We start from the raw sequence: 19,087 nt of genomic DNA, 5'->3' as shown, positions 1-19,087 counted from the left end.
AAGAGGGAGGGCTGAGAAAGCGCCCTCATTTTTTGGGGATAATTACAATATTGTGTCTGTTGTTGATTAAAACATGCTTTGTATTTGCTTTCGGCTTCGGGCAGGTTGTGGATTAACTTTGGATAACACTGTAGTGACTAATGAAACAATCTTGCTTGATGGACAAAATTAGTAATGATTATTAATTTAAATTTAAATCTCGTTTGAGGAATAAGAATTAGATTTCATGTGATTTTTCATCAATTGTCAATGTACCTTTTTTTTTTTTTTTTTGAGAAGGAGAATGTATTTAATATACTTTGGAGGACATGCATTTTTAACAATATAGATGTTTATCAGGAAACCATGTGATTATTAATTTATCGTAATTAAGTTAATTAATTGGCTCAAAATATTCTTGGTTAGAGTTATTAATGGTTTATTCTTTCCTAGCTAGTTAAGATGGATTTCTTTTATTTAAGTGTCAAATCTTCGAAGAGGAAAGCTATGTTGAATTGGTCACCATTGTGTTTGATCTCTGATGATGAATTTAACTGAAACATTTTTATTCTTGAAAGCTTTTATGACCTATTCTATGAATTAATTGCATGCTAAACCTAGAAGCATCATGAATCTTGATAAAAAAAAAAAAATGAATAAGCCGTACACATTTATCTCTGTAATTTTATTATGACATAAATATTTAGAAGAGTTTATATATATAGCCCCTGAGCCGCCGGGGCAAAGAGAGCAAGGGTGAAATTATTATTATTATTTAAAAAAAAAAAAAAAAACAGAGTTTCCGCTGCCCGTGCGGCTTCCTTTTTAGCACGCAACAAGTCGAAATATGAAACTCATAAACCCACCACATGCAAAGTTTGAAGAAAGAAATTAGGAAAAGCTTCTTTCTCTGTAAGTGGTTGAGTCTATCTATTCGATATGCTTTTGTTTGTTTGTTTCTTTTTTTTTTTTCTGTAATTTTTAATTTTTATTATTCTTTTTTAAACTCTCTTAGGAGGAATTGATTTTATAATCTCCAAATCTGACCGTCCCCCATGTGCAAGGATGCCCCATCTTTCCATTTCTTTAAAATGCCGAAACAAACGGCCAAAATGTTCCCCTAATCACTATATTGCCCATAATAACCATCATCATCTTAACCAATCAAAATTTCGCTTATTTTTCTAATTATAATTGCAATATATTGAGCGTGGTAATTTAAGTGACCATTAAATAATTAAGATCAATTATTTCCTAAGTTACAGTAACTTCAAAATAACCAACCAATACAAAAAAAAAAAAATGACAACATGTGAGATAATTGTAAAATTATATGTAATTACATTTGAATTTAATGTAAAATATACACGATGTAATTTAACAAAACCCTTACTTTCGTCATATCTATTGATACTCTTGCTTAAAAGATTTATCTTCATTCTAAAAAACAAATTTGAATAGTCGGAGCAATTCGGTTCATGGGTCCACCTGCATGTTAAGGGAGATATGGGTGCATCCCCCCAATACGTCACATTAGCTTACTTACCCCCACTTGTTAAGATTTAAGGATCGTGTCATTTATTATTTTCATTGTTCAATGTTTTAATCCAAATACATTCAAATAACTTTCTGGACAACATAAAGCCCTACAAGATCCTCATATATTATACAATTAGATTTCATGACACATTAATTATTTCCCCTCCTTTTGTTTTCTTTCTCATTTTTTAATTTCATTTTCTCTGTTGTTATTGGGACAAAAATGTAGGAGGATTTGGAGAATATACATGCATAATTCGGGGAGGGGCAGTGCCGTAGTTACAGAAAAAATTCGAGGCCAATTAAGATTCTGTATATTTTTTGAGCCGAGAATTTTATCTGACCAAGGATCAAGCAGTACTCACTCGAAGATGTGAAAATCTCGTTTATCAAGGGCGGTCTCGACCCCACGAAGCGCCATGACGTGGCAGCAGTCGTTAATTAAGCTTCAATTTTGCACGTTGGTCGAGGAATGCCGTTATTCCACGTCAGTGTAAGGGGCTGACGTGGCACCATCTTTTATATCTTCGGAGGTGTGGTGAATGGGTCCAGACAGACAGGCAACAAAGGAATTGGCCAATAAGATTTTATTTTAATCAATTCACTTTATTTATTTTGTTATAGTATATTTATCAGTTGCCAGTTGGGGAGTTGGGAGCGCTTTCGAGTTTGTTTGACAAAAGGAGATGTCTAGGTTCGTGGACACTTAGTCACGGGCCTCGGCCCTCACGGTCCCACGCTCTCTCGTTTCCTTTCTCGTACGGCGTAGAGTTGTTTTAGATTTTATAAATTTTAAAAGTGAAATCGCAATCCCTTGTGTGTATTTCGCTGACACCCATTCTCAACTAATGGACAATCATAAACCGCGCAAGTAGAACACACGCATGATGGGTTGGGTTAGTAAGAACTAAGAAGAATAAGAAAAATCCTGCTGCCTCTTCCCTCACGGCCTCACCCATTCTATTCTAAGTGTCTAAATATAATTGGTTGGGATTGGGAATATCCACCGGACTCAGTGAAATCTCTATTATCGCCACACACATATTTAATTAACCTGACATCTTATGTAACTTTGCTAAGATTTTTACATTAGGACCACAACTATTTTCCTGGTCACGCGAACATTAGATTATTTGGGTAAGTAAAATTAAATTAAAAAAGAAACGAGGAAACAGGATTAGGGAGTTAAACAAAGTTGGCATAATTGTTAATTCATTACCTTTGGAAGGTGGAGAGAAGACGTGTGTTGTTGATTTGTAATTTAGTTACAACAGAAAACTTTTGCACGTAGCTAGTTTGTACCAGTGTGGTAGTGTTTTGCCTTGGGAATCTCTTTAATTATCCGCTTTTGATCCAATTAGCTAATTAATTAATTAATTAATTATTAGGATTAAGGCCGACAGTTATTGCGGAAAAGTAATTATTAATAAAACACATACACACATTTGCCTCTATATATATATATATATATATATATATATATATAAAGCTGGCACATGACAAGCTCTGTTTACAGACAAAAATAAGCAGCACAGCTTTCTTTATCAGGTTTATGCTTTGGCTTTATTCTTCACCAACTTTCGGCGTGTGCAAAGCATCTTTTAGATGCTGACACTTGGCTAACCAATTACATTCTTACACGGGTTGATGTGTTTTCTTCCTTCTTGTTGCGGGTCAAAAGTATCAGTTTCTCAGATAATGCAAACGTGCATGAGCTTGTCCTGCAGCGCGGACTACAACCTAATTGATCAAGAGATAATTACTCTGCAACGCGAGAAGGTTTGCCGGATAATTAATGTGCTCTTTGACAGCTTTCTTCCTGTTCATTTCCATGTCAGAACATTGTACCAGTACTCATATAACGTTGATCCTAATCTAATCCATTAGATTTGTAAAAAATAATTATTGATTAGAGATATAGTTGCCTTGTTAGAGGGAGCCAGTTTCTGGCTCTTTCTGATTGTGTAGCTAGTGAGGTAATTAAAACTTAAACACGATGGTGAAATGTATGCATAATTTGTACGCATTGCATAAAACCAATAAGCTGAAAATAATTAAAACTTGTTGGTTTCAAATCTGCCCAACAAGGAACTAACCCAACTTCTTCGCTTGGTTCCCCGTGAGATATATTGAAGTGACAAAGACAATATACTACTTCTAACTTTTTGCTGGTTCTGAATTTGATAAATATCCACTTGCTCATTGAACATAAATATAATTTATAATTTGCATTGTGATGATAGATTGTTATAGGGTTCCAATTTGCCAAAAGTTTTTGGTGTTAGATAAAGAGTTTAGGTTGGTATTCAGATAGTGAGCTTCCAAGGCTAGCCTCTTAGGATTTGTTTGATGCTGAGGTCATGTATCTTTTAATTCATTGCTATTATGAAAAAAAAAAAAAATTATAGTTGTGTTATTAAAGTATTTCATGAATATGACTTATAAATAATATTTTTTTAACAAAAATTAGTATATATATTTTTAATTTTCATATCAAACAATTATGAGATAAAATCAATTTAGCTTAAAAGTCACAATTATTGGTGTTTGAAATTGTAGTAGCAAACAAGCTCTTAAGAGAAGAATGGTGAATTAATTAATGATACAAATTTAGATGCTTGTAGACTTTCGAAAGCTTAAGGCAATATCTGTAACCAGTTGGATTAATGAGTCATTGGCTCCTTCAGGTACAAAAATTATAAACTAATTGGTCCTCCCAAAATAAAAGACCATCAGTTGTTCCAAGTGGTGGCATTTATATGCGTATTTTAATATAAATAAATTACACGCAATTTCTTTATTAGCTTAGAGGATGTACATGTACATGTACAATCACAGCTAATTAAATCCATAATTTTGGGTATTAAACAAAACAGGCATATACACGTATTTTTTTTTTTTAACCTCAAATTTGCTTTTAAAGTTGATTTATTTAAGAGTTGTATATCTTTCGAGCGTCTAAATGACTTATTTTCGAATGAAATGATCGAACTTAGTTAACAAAATGTTGGTCCAAGTCCCGTCCATCGTGCTATATATGTTAAATGAACGACCTTTAATTTTCTCTACTATTAATTCCAAGTAAGCCATTTAACAAGTCCTGAAATCTAACATACGCGTGCCTAGATGAGATGGTACGATTAATATACTTCCAACTAAGCTTATTTAGTAATCAATTTAGCTGGCTATGGAAGTGGAACCAGGTCAAAGCTCATCATTATGTCGTCCTCGGCATAATTAATTTGTTCTCATATTTTTATCAGTTTCGGATAGGAAAAGAATTTGAGGCAAATAATCAAATCAACATTTGAAAATGCGCCATTGCTCACCGTCTAATTGTCAATAAGTCGTTATCCTATGCATATGCACCGGTTGTTTAATTATATATAATACAATACTAAATTAGAGATAAATGACAATAACTAGCCCGAAGTTCGTATTTTAAAATGTATAGATGTTCATACATGATAATGTTAATTATCCGGCTAATTGTCAGGGGCATTAATTGGTGGTTTATGTAGTAATGTTCAATTGTTCATCATACTTAAGATTTTGATACACAAAAAGGTGCGAGAAAAAAGAGACAAATATTCATATGGTTACATATAAGAGTGGAAATTCTGAAAAAAGGGGGAAAAAAAAAGGTATCTTTTTCAATGTCCATGTGATGAGCTGATGAGCACCGTACATGCAGAACAACTTGTAACCCACTAACAATTTAAAAGTAATTTTACGTGCGCAACCAAAAGGAGAAGACAGCACAGATAAGAGTTGCACTATCACGTACACAACATGCAAACGCAGAGAAAATAAAAAGGCACCTCCCCTTACGTATCTAATGACGAAAAAGTCACAAAATTTATCATTTTTCATCCCAACTTTTGCTTTCATCATTATGTCAACGCATGCAGCAAATGGCACCCCTTTTCCCCCAGCTTTTCAGAACCATAAATAAACTTGGACGGTTAATTAAGTACGAATCTAATTACCAAGCCCCATAACTAGTTTCTAGTTCAATCAAGTGATCAGCTATTTTTATATTACAAGGGCCAACCCAATTGGTACCTGCCAACCCATACATACACAAGTGTGTGCCAGTGTATTTATTAATATATATACACGCACCCCTCATCTACATATATACTGATATACAATTGGTAAAACCCCAATTTAATTTATTTATTATTTTTGAAGAATTTTCCTATTAACAAGATAATTATTATAATTTGATGTGTCATTCCCAAGAAATCCGTGCTTTGTGCTCGCGTTCAATTATCAACACAGCTGCTGCTTCTTCTTCTTCATCTTCTCTTTTCTCTCTCTCTCTCTCTTTAAATAATAATAAAAAAAAACCTTCGAGATAGTGTATGTACCAAGTGGTACAAATACATTTAATAAAAGAAAAAAAAAACTTGTGGTGCTAGCTGTCTAGCAGGCTAGCACTTGGTATTTCTCTTCTCTCACTCAATGATGATTGAAAGGAATTTAACCAAGTATTTATTATATAGATAATTACGTTTTAGTGGACGAGGCAATGATATTAGTAAACGACCTTATATTTGTTATTGATCAATGATAATGGTGCTGCTTTGTTGACTGGCAAATTTTGGTGGGCAGTTGACAGTAGTATAGTTATGGGTCAAACTTAAACTTATTGCTCATGATTCCTTTTAAACGGCCTAATATTTTTAGCTGATTCAAATGATTGGAAAGATCGCTTAACCTTGTTATCCATGGGATAATTTTACACATTTATGGTCAACACTTAAAACAATTAAAATACGATAAACAAGAAGCATCAGAAATTGGATATTTTAATTGTTTAATGATGATGCTTTGGCTATGTTAATAATCTCAGTTTTCGTAACTTTATCATCTCTTTTCTTTTGCTTTACTATCGAAAATTTTAAAAAAAATCTGGCAGAATTGATAAAGCTCTTAAATAACTTAATTTTTTTGCCAGAATTTTCCCGCTCAAAGCCCTGCATGTATAATCGCTTTTTAATTAGCAACAGCTTTAAAATGCTAAGCAAATAATTTCTTCAAGCTATTAACACACGAAGCTCCTGAATGCGATAACGGGAATAAGAGCAAAAGTTAATTTTTATAAGATTACACATCAAATAACAACGTGCTGCTATCGAGATAATTCTTACAATGATCTATTATCTCTCTCTTGCATCGGCCTAAAGAATATGATCTATAGATTAAAAATTCTATATTATAGGATTACTGGCTAATTAGTATCCTATATGTATATAATTACTAGCTAATTAACTCCTAATTTAAGTTTTTTTTTTTTTTTCCCTTGTAATTAGTATCAAGCATGCATGTGATCAGTTGATCACGAAGAAGGTAACTGTCCCGTCCGAAAGATGTTTGGCTCTTGATTGTTTCATTAAGACTAAAGGGGGGTAAGCGGCAGCGTGCCTGTTGCAAGCTCGGATTATGAGGGGAAGTTTTGTCATAACCTGTTGTTGTTTTTGACAGCTCAATTGAAATAAAATAAACTCAATCTCACAACTCACATGCAAACTCAGAATCATCTAGGACGCCAGCTTGAAAGAAAAACCGATAGTTATGCAAAAATATATTCTTAAATAGAATTGGATTTTCGTGGGGGACCCGACCCTAAAGGAATAACAAATGAGGTGTTTGTTAAAGAAAACCCCATAGCCATGTGGAACTGCCGAATTGATGATAAAGGTGAAATTGGCCGTGATACCAGGTTTAGTTTTGTTATCATACTGAGTTATGAATTTCTATAATAATAAGTATATATATAGCGTAATTGGAATGTACTTTTTGCACACCCAAATCCACACCCTAGAATTTTTGATATACTAATTCTAGACTTATTAATTATTTCTCCATTTATACTATTATATTATGTATAAAAACAAAGATTAGTCATTAGATTGACAAAATCTCAGGATTATTGACATTTGTCCAGCTGGCTGTAACTCATAGCTGCTCCAATCGCGACGTTATGAAGAATGTTTTGGATTCTTCTGGTATTTTCTTTTCTTCTCTTAATTGAAGAAGTAATTGCAAAATAAAACAGTAAGTACAAAAATGAGCAATAATCCTCCATAGAAATTTAACTTATTAAAATCATGTTTCTATAATCAATTCAATCCTTCGATTAGATCGAGAGCAAATGCCTGTGAAAAGATTGCTTGGATTTTTTTTGTGGATCAGGAAAATAATCAAAACAAAACTCCATTTTAGTTTACTTTTGATATTTTTTGAAGTAATTATCATCAACTAGTACTATTTTGTCGTGAGTTCTTAGCAATAATTTATAGAATTGTGAGGTTGAATAAAGGGATATTATCATTTTACTATCAAAATTATTATGACATATCATGTCAGTACTATGATTTGCCGAAAAATGTATTTTACTACTATACGTTTATGTCGTTATCAATTCACTACTATTTTGTTAAGAACGTTAAAATTTTACTAATATCTTGTTGATGTTATAAGAGCATCAAAGACATTTTCAGCTGTAAGAGTAAAATTATTTGTTAATTTGATATATAACTTATCATTTTACTACCAAGCTTTTAGAGAAATTATCATTTTACTACCAAAGTTATTCTGACATATAATGCTTAAACTACAACGAGTAAAATTGTCTTTTAAACTCTTGGGGGTAAAATTGGCTTTTAACTCAATTTCTGTTAAATATTAATGTTTTCTTAACGGAATAGTAGTGAATTAATAACGGCGCAACCGTTTGGTAGGAAAATGTACTTTTCGGCAAATTATAATAATGACATGATATGTTAGAATAATTTTGATAGTGAAATGTGAAATGCAAGTAACGCAACCCAAGAGGGGGGTGAATTGGGTTTTTAAAAATAATGCAATACGATTCGCACAATAAATCAATCTAACGCCTTAATGAAATAGAGAACAATAAATTCAAGCAAGCGTAAAAATAAAAAGAGCAAGGGAAGAGAAAAACAAACACGCGGATTTTTACGTGGTTCGGCAATCCCCGCCTACGTCCACGCCTCCAAGCCAACCGAGCTCGAGGATTTCACTATCTAAGCCTCCCAAGGCTTCAAGTTTTTACAATTGACTTCCAAGGTGTCAATGAACCTTTACAACCAAGAGATTATCTCCCCAATCTCTTCACCCCAAGTGTTTCCCACACTTAAACACTCACAATTTGGTAAGGAATGAAAATTACAACAAAAACTCTCTTTAAGAGTTGATATGCAACTAATAGCTCAACAATGATTCAATCAATAATGATTTGCGTCTTGGAAGCTCAATATATGTTGTATGATCTTATATTTGCATGTATTGGTGCTTAAAATGAAGTTTGAGTTGAGTTTTTATAGTGGAAGCCCAAAAACTAGCCGTTATAGGCAAATTCCAGCGCTCAAGCGGTTAGCCGCTTGATTTATCCGGCTAGCCGCTCAGGAACAGTAATATTACCGTTATTTTTGAATTTGCTACAGTAACACTGTTCATTGAAATTACACTTTGGCCCAAAACTTTCTATAATTATAATATGGCCCAAAACGTCAGAAAAATTTGCAAATAGGTCCAATTTCAGAACTTCTCAAGAATAGTGTCTTTCCCAAACTTTTTAAAATTATGATATGACCCCAAAGATTTTATTGTTTCGCACAAAGGTCTTTTTCAACATAATACCCATATTTTTCAAAGTTCTCAAAATCTTTCACTTTAGTTCAAAATATTCATAAATTATAGTATGGCCCAAAATATTTAAAATGTTTAAAAAAACATCCAACTCCGAAATTTGATACTTATTAAAATCAAAGATTTCAAATCTTAGCATTTAAGTCCAATTTACTTAAATCCACAAAATACTTTACTTTATAAAAATAAAATATTTTAGTTTATGAAAAGTATTTAATTAAATTAATTTCTTGAGCTTCTCAAATGCTAAATCATGCATCAATTAAATCATACCGGCTTTACAAGAATTTTTCGCAATAATTCGTCCGTTGAGCTCTAAGCTTTATTCTTGATTTCGCCGTTGTCCGTTGAGTGTCTTCAATCTTGATTTCACTTGATTCACTTGCATAAATATTATCCTTCAAAAACTAGTGTAAATGTGAAATACAATATTTATTATTTTTACTTAAGACACATGTTTGTTATCATCAAAATTACATTATGTGTAGCCCTTTAGGCTAACAAAATGATAATTTCCCTCGAATAAAATAAGAGTGTCTCTTTCATATAGGTCCATCTAGATTGGTAAATCCGAGTTAATTCTTGACTGCAAAGCCCACATTAATTGATTGATCAAAGACAATTTAACCACTCATTTGATTCGAATTCAAACCCACAATCGCAAATAACATAAAATAAGCGTAATGCAGAAGGTAACGGTTTGTTGTAGAAAATCCACATTTGGTGTTTGAAGATACACACACGCATTTTGAACAATAATGATTTTTATTATTGGAATATAAATATGCTTTTTAGCTAGTCTTATTATATGGTATATTATCCAATTGGGCTCATTGATCAACCAGCTAGCTCTTCAATTAATCTCATAACTGATCATATTGGACCGTTGAAAAAATTTGTTCGTTAATAATTGATCAATTTCAAATAAGAACGGAATATAAGAGTAATAGTTAAATTTACATATATTTCAAAAGGGGTCATTATATTTCAATAATAAACTAGATTCTACCCACCCTCTGCTGCAGAAAATCACCAACTTTATTGGTTTTAATCATAATATTCCTCCAATACCAACTTTGGCTTTAGTTACGTCAACACCTTCTCTAAAGTAAGTACCTCCCATGCATCTGTTCCAGCTTTTTCACAAGTAGAATAGTGGTTTATCGAATACGCATCCTGCATTTTATTTATCGACAGTCACTCATACAAAGGTTTTATAATGTTATCAAATGTTTGACAGCGTCGTTAAAGCCGCTTCTACATTTTATTAAAGCGTGTGACCTCCTATTAGAATCGGACTCTATATATATATATATATATAATATATATATAATTGATGGTGAACAAAAAAATCTATCATTGATTATGTACTTTATCAAAGTAAAAAGTGGAGTGGCGCAAAAAAATAATAATAATTAATCTTTCTTCATCTTAGGACTAAAGTCTTGGGTTCGAACTTCAATGAGTGTATGGGTTGATAATATAATAAATAAATAAATAAAGTTAATTATTATTTATTTTTCACATATTATATTTTAAATTTGTATGAATTTTATATTTTGTTAGACATAAATATTATTTTACACTTAACAAAGTGAGATCCAACAACTACAAGAATAATAACTATAGAGGTACTTTTACATATATTTTTCTACGGCCAAACCGATAGCCATCTGGCGAGTGCCAATCGATAGTAATTTACAACCAAAAAGTGTATTTAATTTTTAAGCTCACAAAGACAAAGGATGTTAACGCACCTAAATCTATTTCCCAACTAAAAAGTGTATTTATTTTTTCTCAATGGCGAAGCCAAGAGCCCACTGCCAATTGTCAGCGGCCACCCCAAACCTCAAGTATCTTCTAAAGGTTGTTACAAATGGAAACTAGTGTTTAATCCCACTAAGTGAAAATGTTACACGATAATCTTAAGTTTATCAAAAGAGTCAATAGTTGAATTCTCCTAGGGTAAAAGCTCATTCAGTCCCTGTATTTTAAGATCAGTGACCATTTAGTCCCTGTATTTTTAAAAATGTCTCAAAACATCTCTACCGTTAAATTATTAATACATCTACTGTTATTTTTTATTTCTTTTGGCTTACTTTTATAATATTACCCTTTTAAAATAATTTTTTTGTTTGGACATTAATAAAAAGAAAATAATTAAATTACCAACTTAACCTTAAAAAATGAAAATAAAAAAAATTTATATTAATTTTTAATTGTCAAAAATTATATGCAAACTACCAAGTGTGCAAATGATGCTTGCAAAAAAATTAATATAAATTTTATTTTTTATTTTGAGGGTTAAATTGATAATTTAATTATTTTCTTTTTATTAATGTCCAAATAAAAAAATTATTATAAAAAGAGTAATATTGTAAAAGTAAGCCAAAAAAATAAAAAGTAACGGTAAGGGTATCAATACTTTAACGGTAGGGATGTTTCGAGGTATTTTTAAGAATATAGGAACTAAATAGATATTAATATTAAAATATAGGGACTAAATAAACTTTTACCCATTCTCCTATCCATAAATATGAGAACGCATGCTCCATCTTTTTAATAAACATGCATAGAAAGAAAATACTGAAAGACATAATTAAAATCTCAGTATACACCACCAATCTCATTAGTCCTGGAAATAAGAACAAAGGTGAAAGGTTACTTTAAGATGATGGCATCTAATTAATAATTGTCAATGAAATATTTATAAAATATCATCTTTCTCGATATATAAAGCATATCTTCGAAAATCCTCCACTATCAACATGTATAGAGAAAAGTGTTGACAAATAATGAAAGATTAACCGAACAAGATTCGAAGATGCTCAATAACTAATCTCTCTCTCTCTCTCTCTCTCTTTTTTCCTCGTAATTAGAGAGAGTGTGTGTGTGAAGATCAAAGAGTGTAAGCAGTCCCATCCCAAAGATTTTGGTTGTTAGATGATTCATCAAGAGAGAGAGAAGTAGAACATGTTAGAAGCGCGGATTATGCGGGAAAAATTTGTCGTAAGGTTCTCTTTGTCTTTTGTTCAATTAAAATAAACTCAATCTCACATGCCAGAGAGAGTCATTTACCAAACTCGAGAACCCCCTTCTTCTCCCTCATTTTCGTATATAAACAATTCTATTGTCCAATCGTTATGCAAACGTACACACCTAAATTATAATTATAAGGTTAATAAGTTTTATTTGAAGGGACCCAGAACGAATAAAAATTAGGTGTTTGTGAAAGAATCCGCAATACCCATACCCAATGAGATGATGAAAGTGAAATCGATCATCATGATCTGTCTTAATTTGTCATATGAGCCGTCCATACATATATATATATTCGCAGCAGCAGCAGCAGCAGCACATATAAATTATATGCCAGTCGTAAGTACATGGCGTAATTGGAATGTACTTTGCACACCCAAATCCATTTATTAAAATGATTGATTAACAAGATTAGATTGATCAAATCTTAGGATAAGAGTCGCGTATAGATTATTGACATGTGTCCAGTCTAGCTAGCTACGGCCCATACAACTGGCGCTGCAAATGCAACGGTATGAAGAAAATTTATGTAGCTTTGGGCAACGTCGATCCCAACCTACAGTACGTATAAAATCTCTTTAGCTTCATTGTTGTGACCAATTAATTTTATCACTATAAGAAAGTTATAACTTAGTAAAGATTTAATTTTAAAATTATCATTGACTTAAAATATCTTTAGTGTAAGTAATATGCAGGTAAATATATTAATAATTAATTAATGGAGCATGTCAATTCGATGAATCTCTAACCATTCTTGAGAAGGTAGAATTATTTTGACTTAACGATAAGATACACATTCTAGAGTTATTATGTAACTACAAGTTTAAAAGTGTGGAAATAATTTTAAAAAAATAAATCATTGTTCTAACAACTTTAAAAAATTATCTTCTTACGTTAAAAGCATTTTATCCCTTGTTAAACTTTTAATATAACATTTATATTTTTGTAATAACAAATAATCACTACGAGGAGTCAATTTTAACCTACTGAATATACCACTTATCCCTTACTGTTTTAATAATAGCCAATAATCCCTATGACAACATAATTTTACACTATTACTCTTATTTTTAAAAACACTTTTATTTATATTTATTATAAATTATATAAATAAAAATTAAAATATGAATAAAAATATATTTAAAAACAAGAATCACACTATAAAATTATGCTAGTGAGGGTTATTCGCTATTATGAAAACAATAAGGAGTAAGTGATATATATTAATTTCAGTAGAAAGAAAATTGACAATCTCCCTAATTATTACCATGTGGAAACATGTTATTTAAGATAGGATCTAAAATACCTATTACAATGGGAGTTGAGTTTATTCTTATTTATAATTGGTCCAAATTAAGATCATAAATAATATTAAAACTTATAATTTTTTACAAAGTGGAATTTATTCTCATTCCTAATTAACCCAAATTGAGATTATAATTTTTATGATTTATCATTACTATAAAAAGATTTTACTGTATAATCAAATACCAAAAAGCCAACTGCTGTTCATGGACATGGAGAGGAGGCGATTTTCAAGGCTAGTAAATAATTAATTAAATACATTCAAAACTTGAACATGAAGAATAGTTTATGCTACAATCATAATTTGGACCTCCGCATTCACCGTTATCTGAGGGTTTACCCTATTGCTGCCATTAAAAATCTTACTAATATACATGATTAAAAGATAATTCTATACAGATGAAAATTTTGTCATAATCTGCTCTTATTTTATTGGATGCGAGGGACCCAAAACGAAAAATAAATGAGGCGTTTGTGAGAAGAAAACCCATACCCAATTATGAATTTATGATTGAGAGATTGACCATGATTGTACGGATCAGGTTTTGTAATACGAGCCGCCGATATATATTTGCAGCAGCTTTACTGCCATTCTTAAAATGCATCTGCACACCCAACTCCACAGTCAAATTGATGGGATAAACTATCACTAGAATAGAGATAGAACTCCATTTACATTACATTACATAGATATAAGCAAGACTAGGTAAGCAAAATCACAGGAAATTGAGTTGTAATGACATCTGTGCAGACTAAGCTGTAACACAACTGCTTCAAATTTCTAGTATCATTAACCAGGTGAATTGCTAGTTGATAAAAGAATAGAAAGAATAGAACAGAAATATCTAGCATTAAATCAATAATCTAATTATTTGAGTCAGTGACAAGACAAAATGATTTGCAGCACTATACTCTCATCTTCTAAGCAAATTACAAAATACCATTATATTAAATTGCCGGATGAGGAAAATCCTTGAAATGTATAACTGAATGATGTGTGAACCTTATATATCCACCTGTTAAAATCAAAAGCAGGACAATCATCGTCATGAAAGATGTACATGCTGAACAAAGCTCCATCTCTAGGTATGGAAATTCAGCACCGCCATTCAAAAGATTATCAAAAGATTTGAAAGGAAACTAAGCCATTTGCTTACAAGAACACATGTTGCCTTGCAATTTCATCAAATATCTCCCAGAATGCACAACTCTGCAAGCAGAAAATGTACTTAATTTCTGGAAACAGATGAAAATAAAATAAAGCCAAACTTTAATGGAAAACCAATAAATAAGATGGTCATTGACGGTCAATGATTAAAAGTCCTTAAAGAATTAATATAGAAAAGAGTATTTCAAGACTTCTGCAGACCTTTAGAGACTTTGCCGTTATTATAGAAAAGAGCTGAAAAATTACCCAAGAAAATCCTTCAAAAATTAAAATCACACAGCAGACTTCAATGATCTTCGGCAAACCTACGCTTCTTTGACTTCTTAATTTGATGATCATTGCTCACCGAAGATACTGCAGCCCCAACAGTTTCATTGTCCTGCATTTCTGATTTCCCTTCAACCTCCCGCCTCTTCGTAGTGCTACTGCAGTATTATATATCATTACGGGTTGGACATTAACAGGTGTAAAGTATTTATATTTGCTAATTTTTTAAAACCTCTTTGAAATTCTAGGATTCCAAGTACAATTTCAAACCTATCAGCTAGGCAAACATTTTTTGATTTCTTATCCAACCAACGGATACTTCCTGTATGAGCTGGTTTTAACGATCCAGAAATGTGCAGAATTTCTTCATCGAAACTGAAAGAATCAAATGTTAGAATTCACATATTTCAATGGAAATCTATTTCATTTTTAGATATGATAAATTCAAAGAGAGCAATAAGTCACCTCTTGACTAAAAACCGTATCATGGTTCCAACTTTTATAACGTGCCGCTTGTGTGATCTACTAGCAAATACTTCCTCACCATATTTCTATCTCATGAAAAAGAAAATTTCTATAATGACTCTCAACATATACAGTCGAAAAATCAAGAGACAAGAATGAGGAATGGGCAGAACATCAAAAATAAAATGGACAAGTGGTACTTACAGTAGTATAATTGAACTCTTCTCGAATGTCTTGATCTGTTATAATTGCAGATGAAAATCCAAGAACGATGACATGAATGGATGCTTGTGTAAGCCTCACAACTTTCCCTTCTGAAAGGCATTTGGGGGGAAAAAAAGATAGAAATAAATACAATTTTAATATTGTTTAAATTTAACCCAAAAGCAAATTTACCTAAGAGAGCATTATAACCAGTAAACACAGATTGAAAATCATTAACGAATTTTTCGTCTATATAGTAAGGCGATAAAACCAAGATTGAAAGATCATGAAAAGATTACCTACGAGCATATTTGGCTTTGGAGAGAAAAGCAAGAGCTTTGCTTTAAGCTTCACACCAAAATAGGGATGAATCCCAAAAAGAATTTTTCCATTTTTATCCAAAATGTTGACATCATAAGCCAACAGTACACCTTCAAAAATTTCGTTGAACCTGCCAGGCAAACCAAATTGGAAATATTATAAAAAGAAGCAGAGGTTTGTAAAGACCAATGTACATACAAACGTACATCAATTGCCACTATGTGAATCTCAGTATTGACTTCAATATGTTTCAAAAATTTCAGTTCCACATATCTAAAAGTTGTATACTCGACCACATTTTGAACATTGTTAACACAGAGCCAACAAATAATTGCAAAGGCTATGCTTGTAAGAGCTGTGCTTTTGGCAGCTGACGTGTTTGGTAAACACCCACTTTTACTTGGAAGCTAATGTTTAATACCCAACATTCCCGAAGGTGACCAAAAAAATAATCATACGCTCTAAGCTATAATTAACAAAATAAGTAGTAGTAATAATAATATTAATAATAATAATAATAATTATTATTATACAAATGATGCAGTGAAGTAAATGGAAAGTGAACGAACTTGAAGAGGAGAGAACTGAGCTCGCGGAGGATGGCTTGAGAAACCTTTTTACTCTTGGATGGGTGCAAATAAACTTCCATATCAGCATCTGATACTTTTAGTCCCTCCATCAGCAGCTGTAAATTAAACCCTAATTACGAAAATGTTTTCTTGCTCGAAAAAATTATTGCTTTTCTTGAAAGCTGCTGCTTTCTGCAACTCTTAAACCCTTTGGATCTTCAACTTTCGTTTTAGGGTTTTAAAACAACTGATATGAAATTTTGATTGTGTTTGTTAAACAAGGTCGCTTGAAATTTATATGGGCTGCACCTGCGCGCATGGTCATATTTGGGTTCAATTTTTGACCCAAGACTCCAAGAGGAGAAAGGGGCCCAAGTCTGCTGCGTTAATTTACACCCACAATGAGAAGAGTGATACTATTGACAACCCCTCAATATCCTTGTGAAACACCGTTTTCACATTAACAGCTCTTTCACAAGAGAAAATTACCTAAAACTACAAATACAAAATTATTAAACCCCAATCCATATACGTATTGTCTTTTTGACTAGAGGTGGTAAAAATACCCGCCCAGTCCGGACCCGGACCGTACCCAGGCGTTGTGGGTCGGGTATTACCCGGCCCAAGTATGAAGCCGGGTCGGTCTTGAGCATCACTTGATAAACCCGGAACCTGGATTTTATTAAAAAAATTATAAAACATATATTATTTTAAATATTTATATTTATTTGACTCATTTATTATACATATATAAAGTTTTAAACACTTAAAGTTTATATTTTCATGTCAAATTTTATTGAAATAAATTTAAAACTTATAAAATTACCAAAAATTAAAAAAAAATACATATAATATTAAAAAATATAAAATTCGGGTACCCAGATTAAAACCTGACCTGGACCGGTTGCATTCGGGCAGGGTTCGGTCATTGCAATACCCGGACCCGGCCCGGGGTTTTGCCATCCCTATTTTTGACTCTTCGCAATTCATACCCATACATCATAAACTCTTATTTTCAGTATCTAATGTATATTGGATTCTTTTTTTTTTTTTTAGTTCCAAAATAATTTGAAATAAGTAAGAAAAAAAAGGTCCAAGTAATTATCGGATTTTTATCAAATTATTGGATTTTCTTCACCAAGTGGGCACTTATTTTACTTTTAAAAAAAGAAATTAAAGGCAAAAATAACAAAAATACCAATAAAGTAATTTATTGGGTTTGAAGAATTTGTAACAAAAAGAAATTAAAATTTGATTTTAATTAAATTTCTTTTGTCCTTTTATGTAATTTTAACTAAGAATAAAGGTATAAAAATGGAAATGGGGTTTCAAGTGAGTTTGAAGAAGGTGCCAATAGCACCACTCCAATGAGAATGTCTGATCACTATCATAACCTCCCTATCTCCCAATACGGGAGTACGTTTAGTATCACATTTTGTCCAGCCCAATGCCTTCTCCCCTGAATGACGGGGAGTTAGGCCCATGCCCAACACTCCACAGTGGGCTGAGTGTAGAGTGTTGATTTTATCCCTCTTAGCATCACGTGGCACGTGCATTAGTTCAATGATGGAAAGCTCGTATCACGTGTTCTCAATTCTAGTGCAGTAGCGCTTTTCAAAAAAAAAAAAGAAAAAAAAATTCTAATGCAATAGTGGAAGCTCAATCACGGAGAGAGATGAAGAATGCCAAAGGGCAAAAAAGGAAAAAAAGTACTTTCTTACTCGTCCCTTATTGAAAAAGCCCATAAAGCAGCCTTGAATCTCGGCCCAGAACCATAAAGACAAAAGTAAAGCGATTAAAATAGAGCCTATTGGTGTAGTTAGAGACAAATTGGGAGTTCAAAATCGTCAGAAGATTCAGAAGCAAGATGTCCCCTTACATCCCTACAGCTTATTACTGCTCCAATGTTCCCCTCATACCACGCCCATTTCTTGTTCCTTTCACTTCCAATTATCATACGTGGACCCCGATTCCCTTAGAATAATGATATGAAATCTAATGGAAAAGTCTCTGTCCTTTTGCTTCTAGTGCCGATTATTGCTTTTTGTTTTCGTTAAATTATTATCATAAAAACCCATCAAAACTTTTAATTCAGCTTGGTGGTGATGTCTTAGCCTGCGCGTATTTAAAATTCAGAATGAATTAATTTTATTTACATTTGACTATGTGAACCTCGTATTGATGTTTACCTTAATAAATAATCTTCTATAGGCTATAGCTGTAAATGACAGTCTTCTGCAGAGCTTGTGCAGTCAGTACCTGAAAGTAGTATAGATTAGCCAGTAAGTTGTCAATGGCATCTTGGCGATCTTTAATCAACTTTGATAAAAACACTTTTAGGCCTTTGGTGTTTTTAAATTGGCCATGAATTAGGCAACAAGTCTCTTGTTTTAGCTTTAGGGTCAAGTTTTGAGGCCTTTTTTTTTTTGTTATCTATTTATTTTGTCTCTTGTTGCTTGTATATCATGGCATATACTATTGGCATGGCATGTTAATATGCTATGATTGCTCGCAATCTTTTGATTCTCTCTGCTTTTGCAGCGCATAAGAA

General features: G+C 32.3%; 1 protein-coding gene across 5 annotated transcripts; it reads right to left on the bottom strand.

Moving 5' to 3' along the window:
* Positions 1-13,776: 13,776 nt before the first annotated feature.
* LOC102620892 (uncharacterized) lies at positions 13,777-16,816 on the bottom strand. Of its 5 annotated transcripts, XR_008055278.1 has the most exons (9): positions 16,537-16,815; positions 15,946-16,097; positions 15,647-15,756; positions 15,443-15,528; positions 15,248-15,352; positions 14,957-15,135; positions 14,700-14,752; positions 14,484-14,558; positions 13,777-14,147 (listed from the first exon to the last, which is right to left on the bottom strand). XR_008055278.1 is itself a non-coding variant. In XM_006473567.4 (7 exons), exons 1-6 carry the CDS (start codon positions 16,644-16,646, stop codon positions 14,997-14,999), a joined length of 702 nt encoding a protein of 233 aa, XP_006473630.2. In that variant the 5' UTR covers positions 16,647-16,815; the 3' UTR covers positions 14,365-14,752; positions 14,957-14,996. The 5 variants fall into 5 exon arrangements, 1 of the variants encoding a protein (XP_006473630.2); XR_008055279.1 differs by lacking the exon at positions 14,484-14,558 and having other exon boundaries at positions 14,559-14,752; XR_008055280.1 differs by lacking the exon at positions 13,777-14,147 and having other exon boundaries at positions 14,365-14,558; positions 14,957-15,132; positions 16,537-16,816.
* Between the last annotated feature and the right edge of the window lie 2,271 nt (positions 16,817-19,087).

The sequence above is a fragment of the Citrus sinensis genome, chromosome 5, assembly GCF_022201045.2.
Source record: "Citrus sinensis cultivar Valencia sweet orange chromosome 5, DVS_A1.0, whole genome shotgun sequence".
NCBI classification, from domain to species: domain Eukaryota; kingdom Viridiplantae; phylum Streptophyta; class Magnoliopsida; order Sapindales; family Rutaceae; genus Citrus; species Citrus sinensis.
The sequence above is the reverse complement of the archived record's forward strand: the minus strand, read 5'-3'. Positions and strand labels throughout refer to the sequence as shown.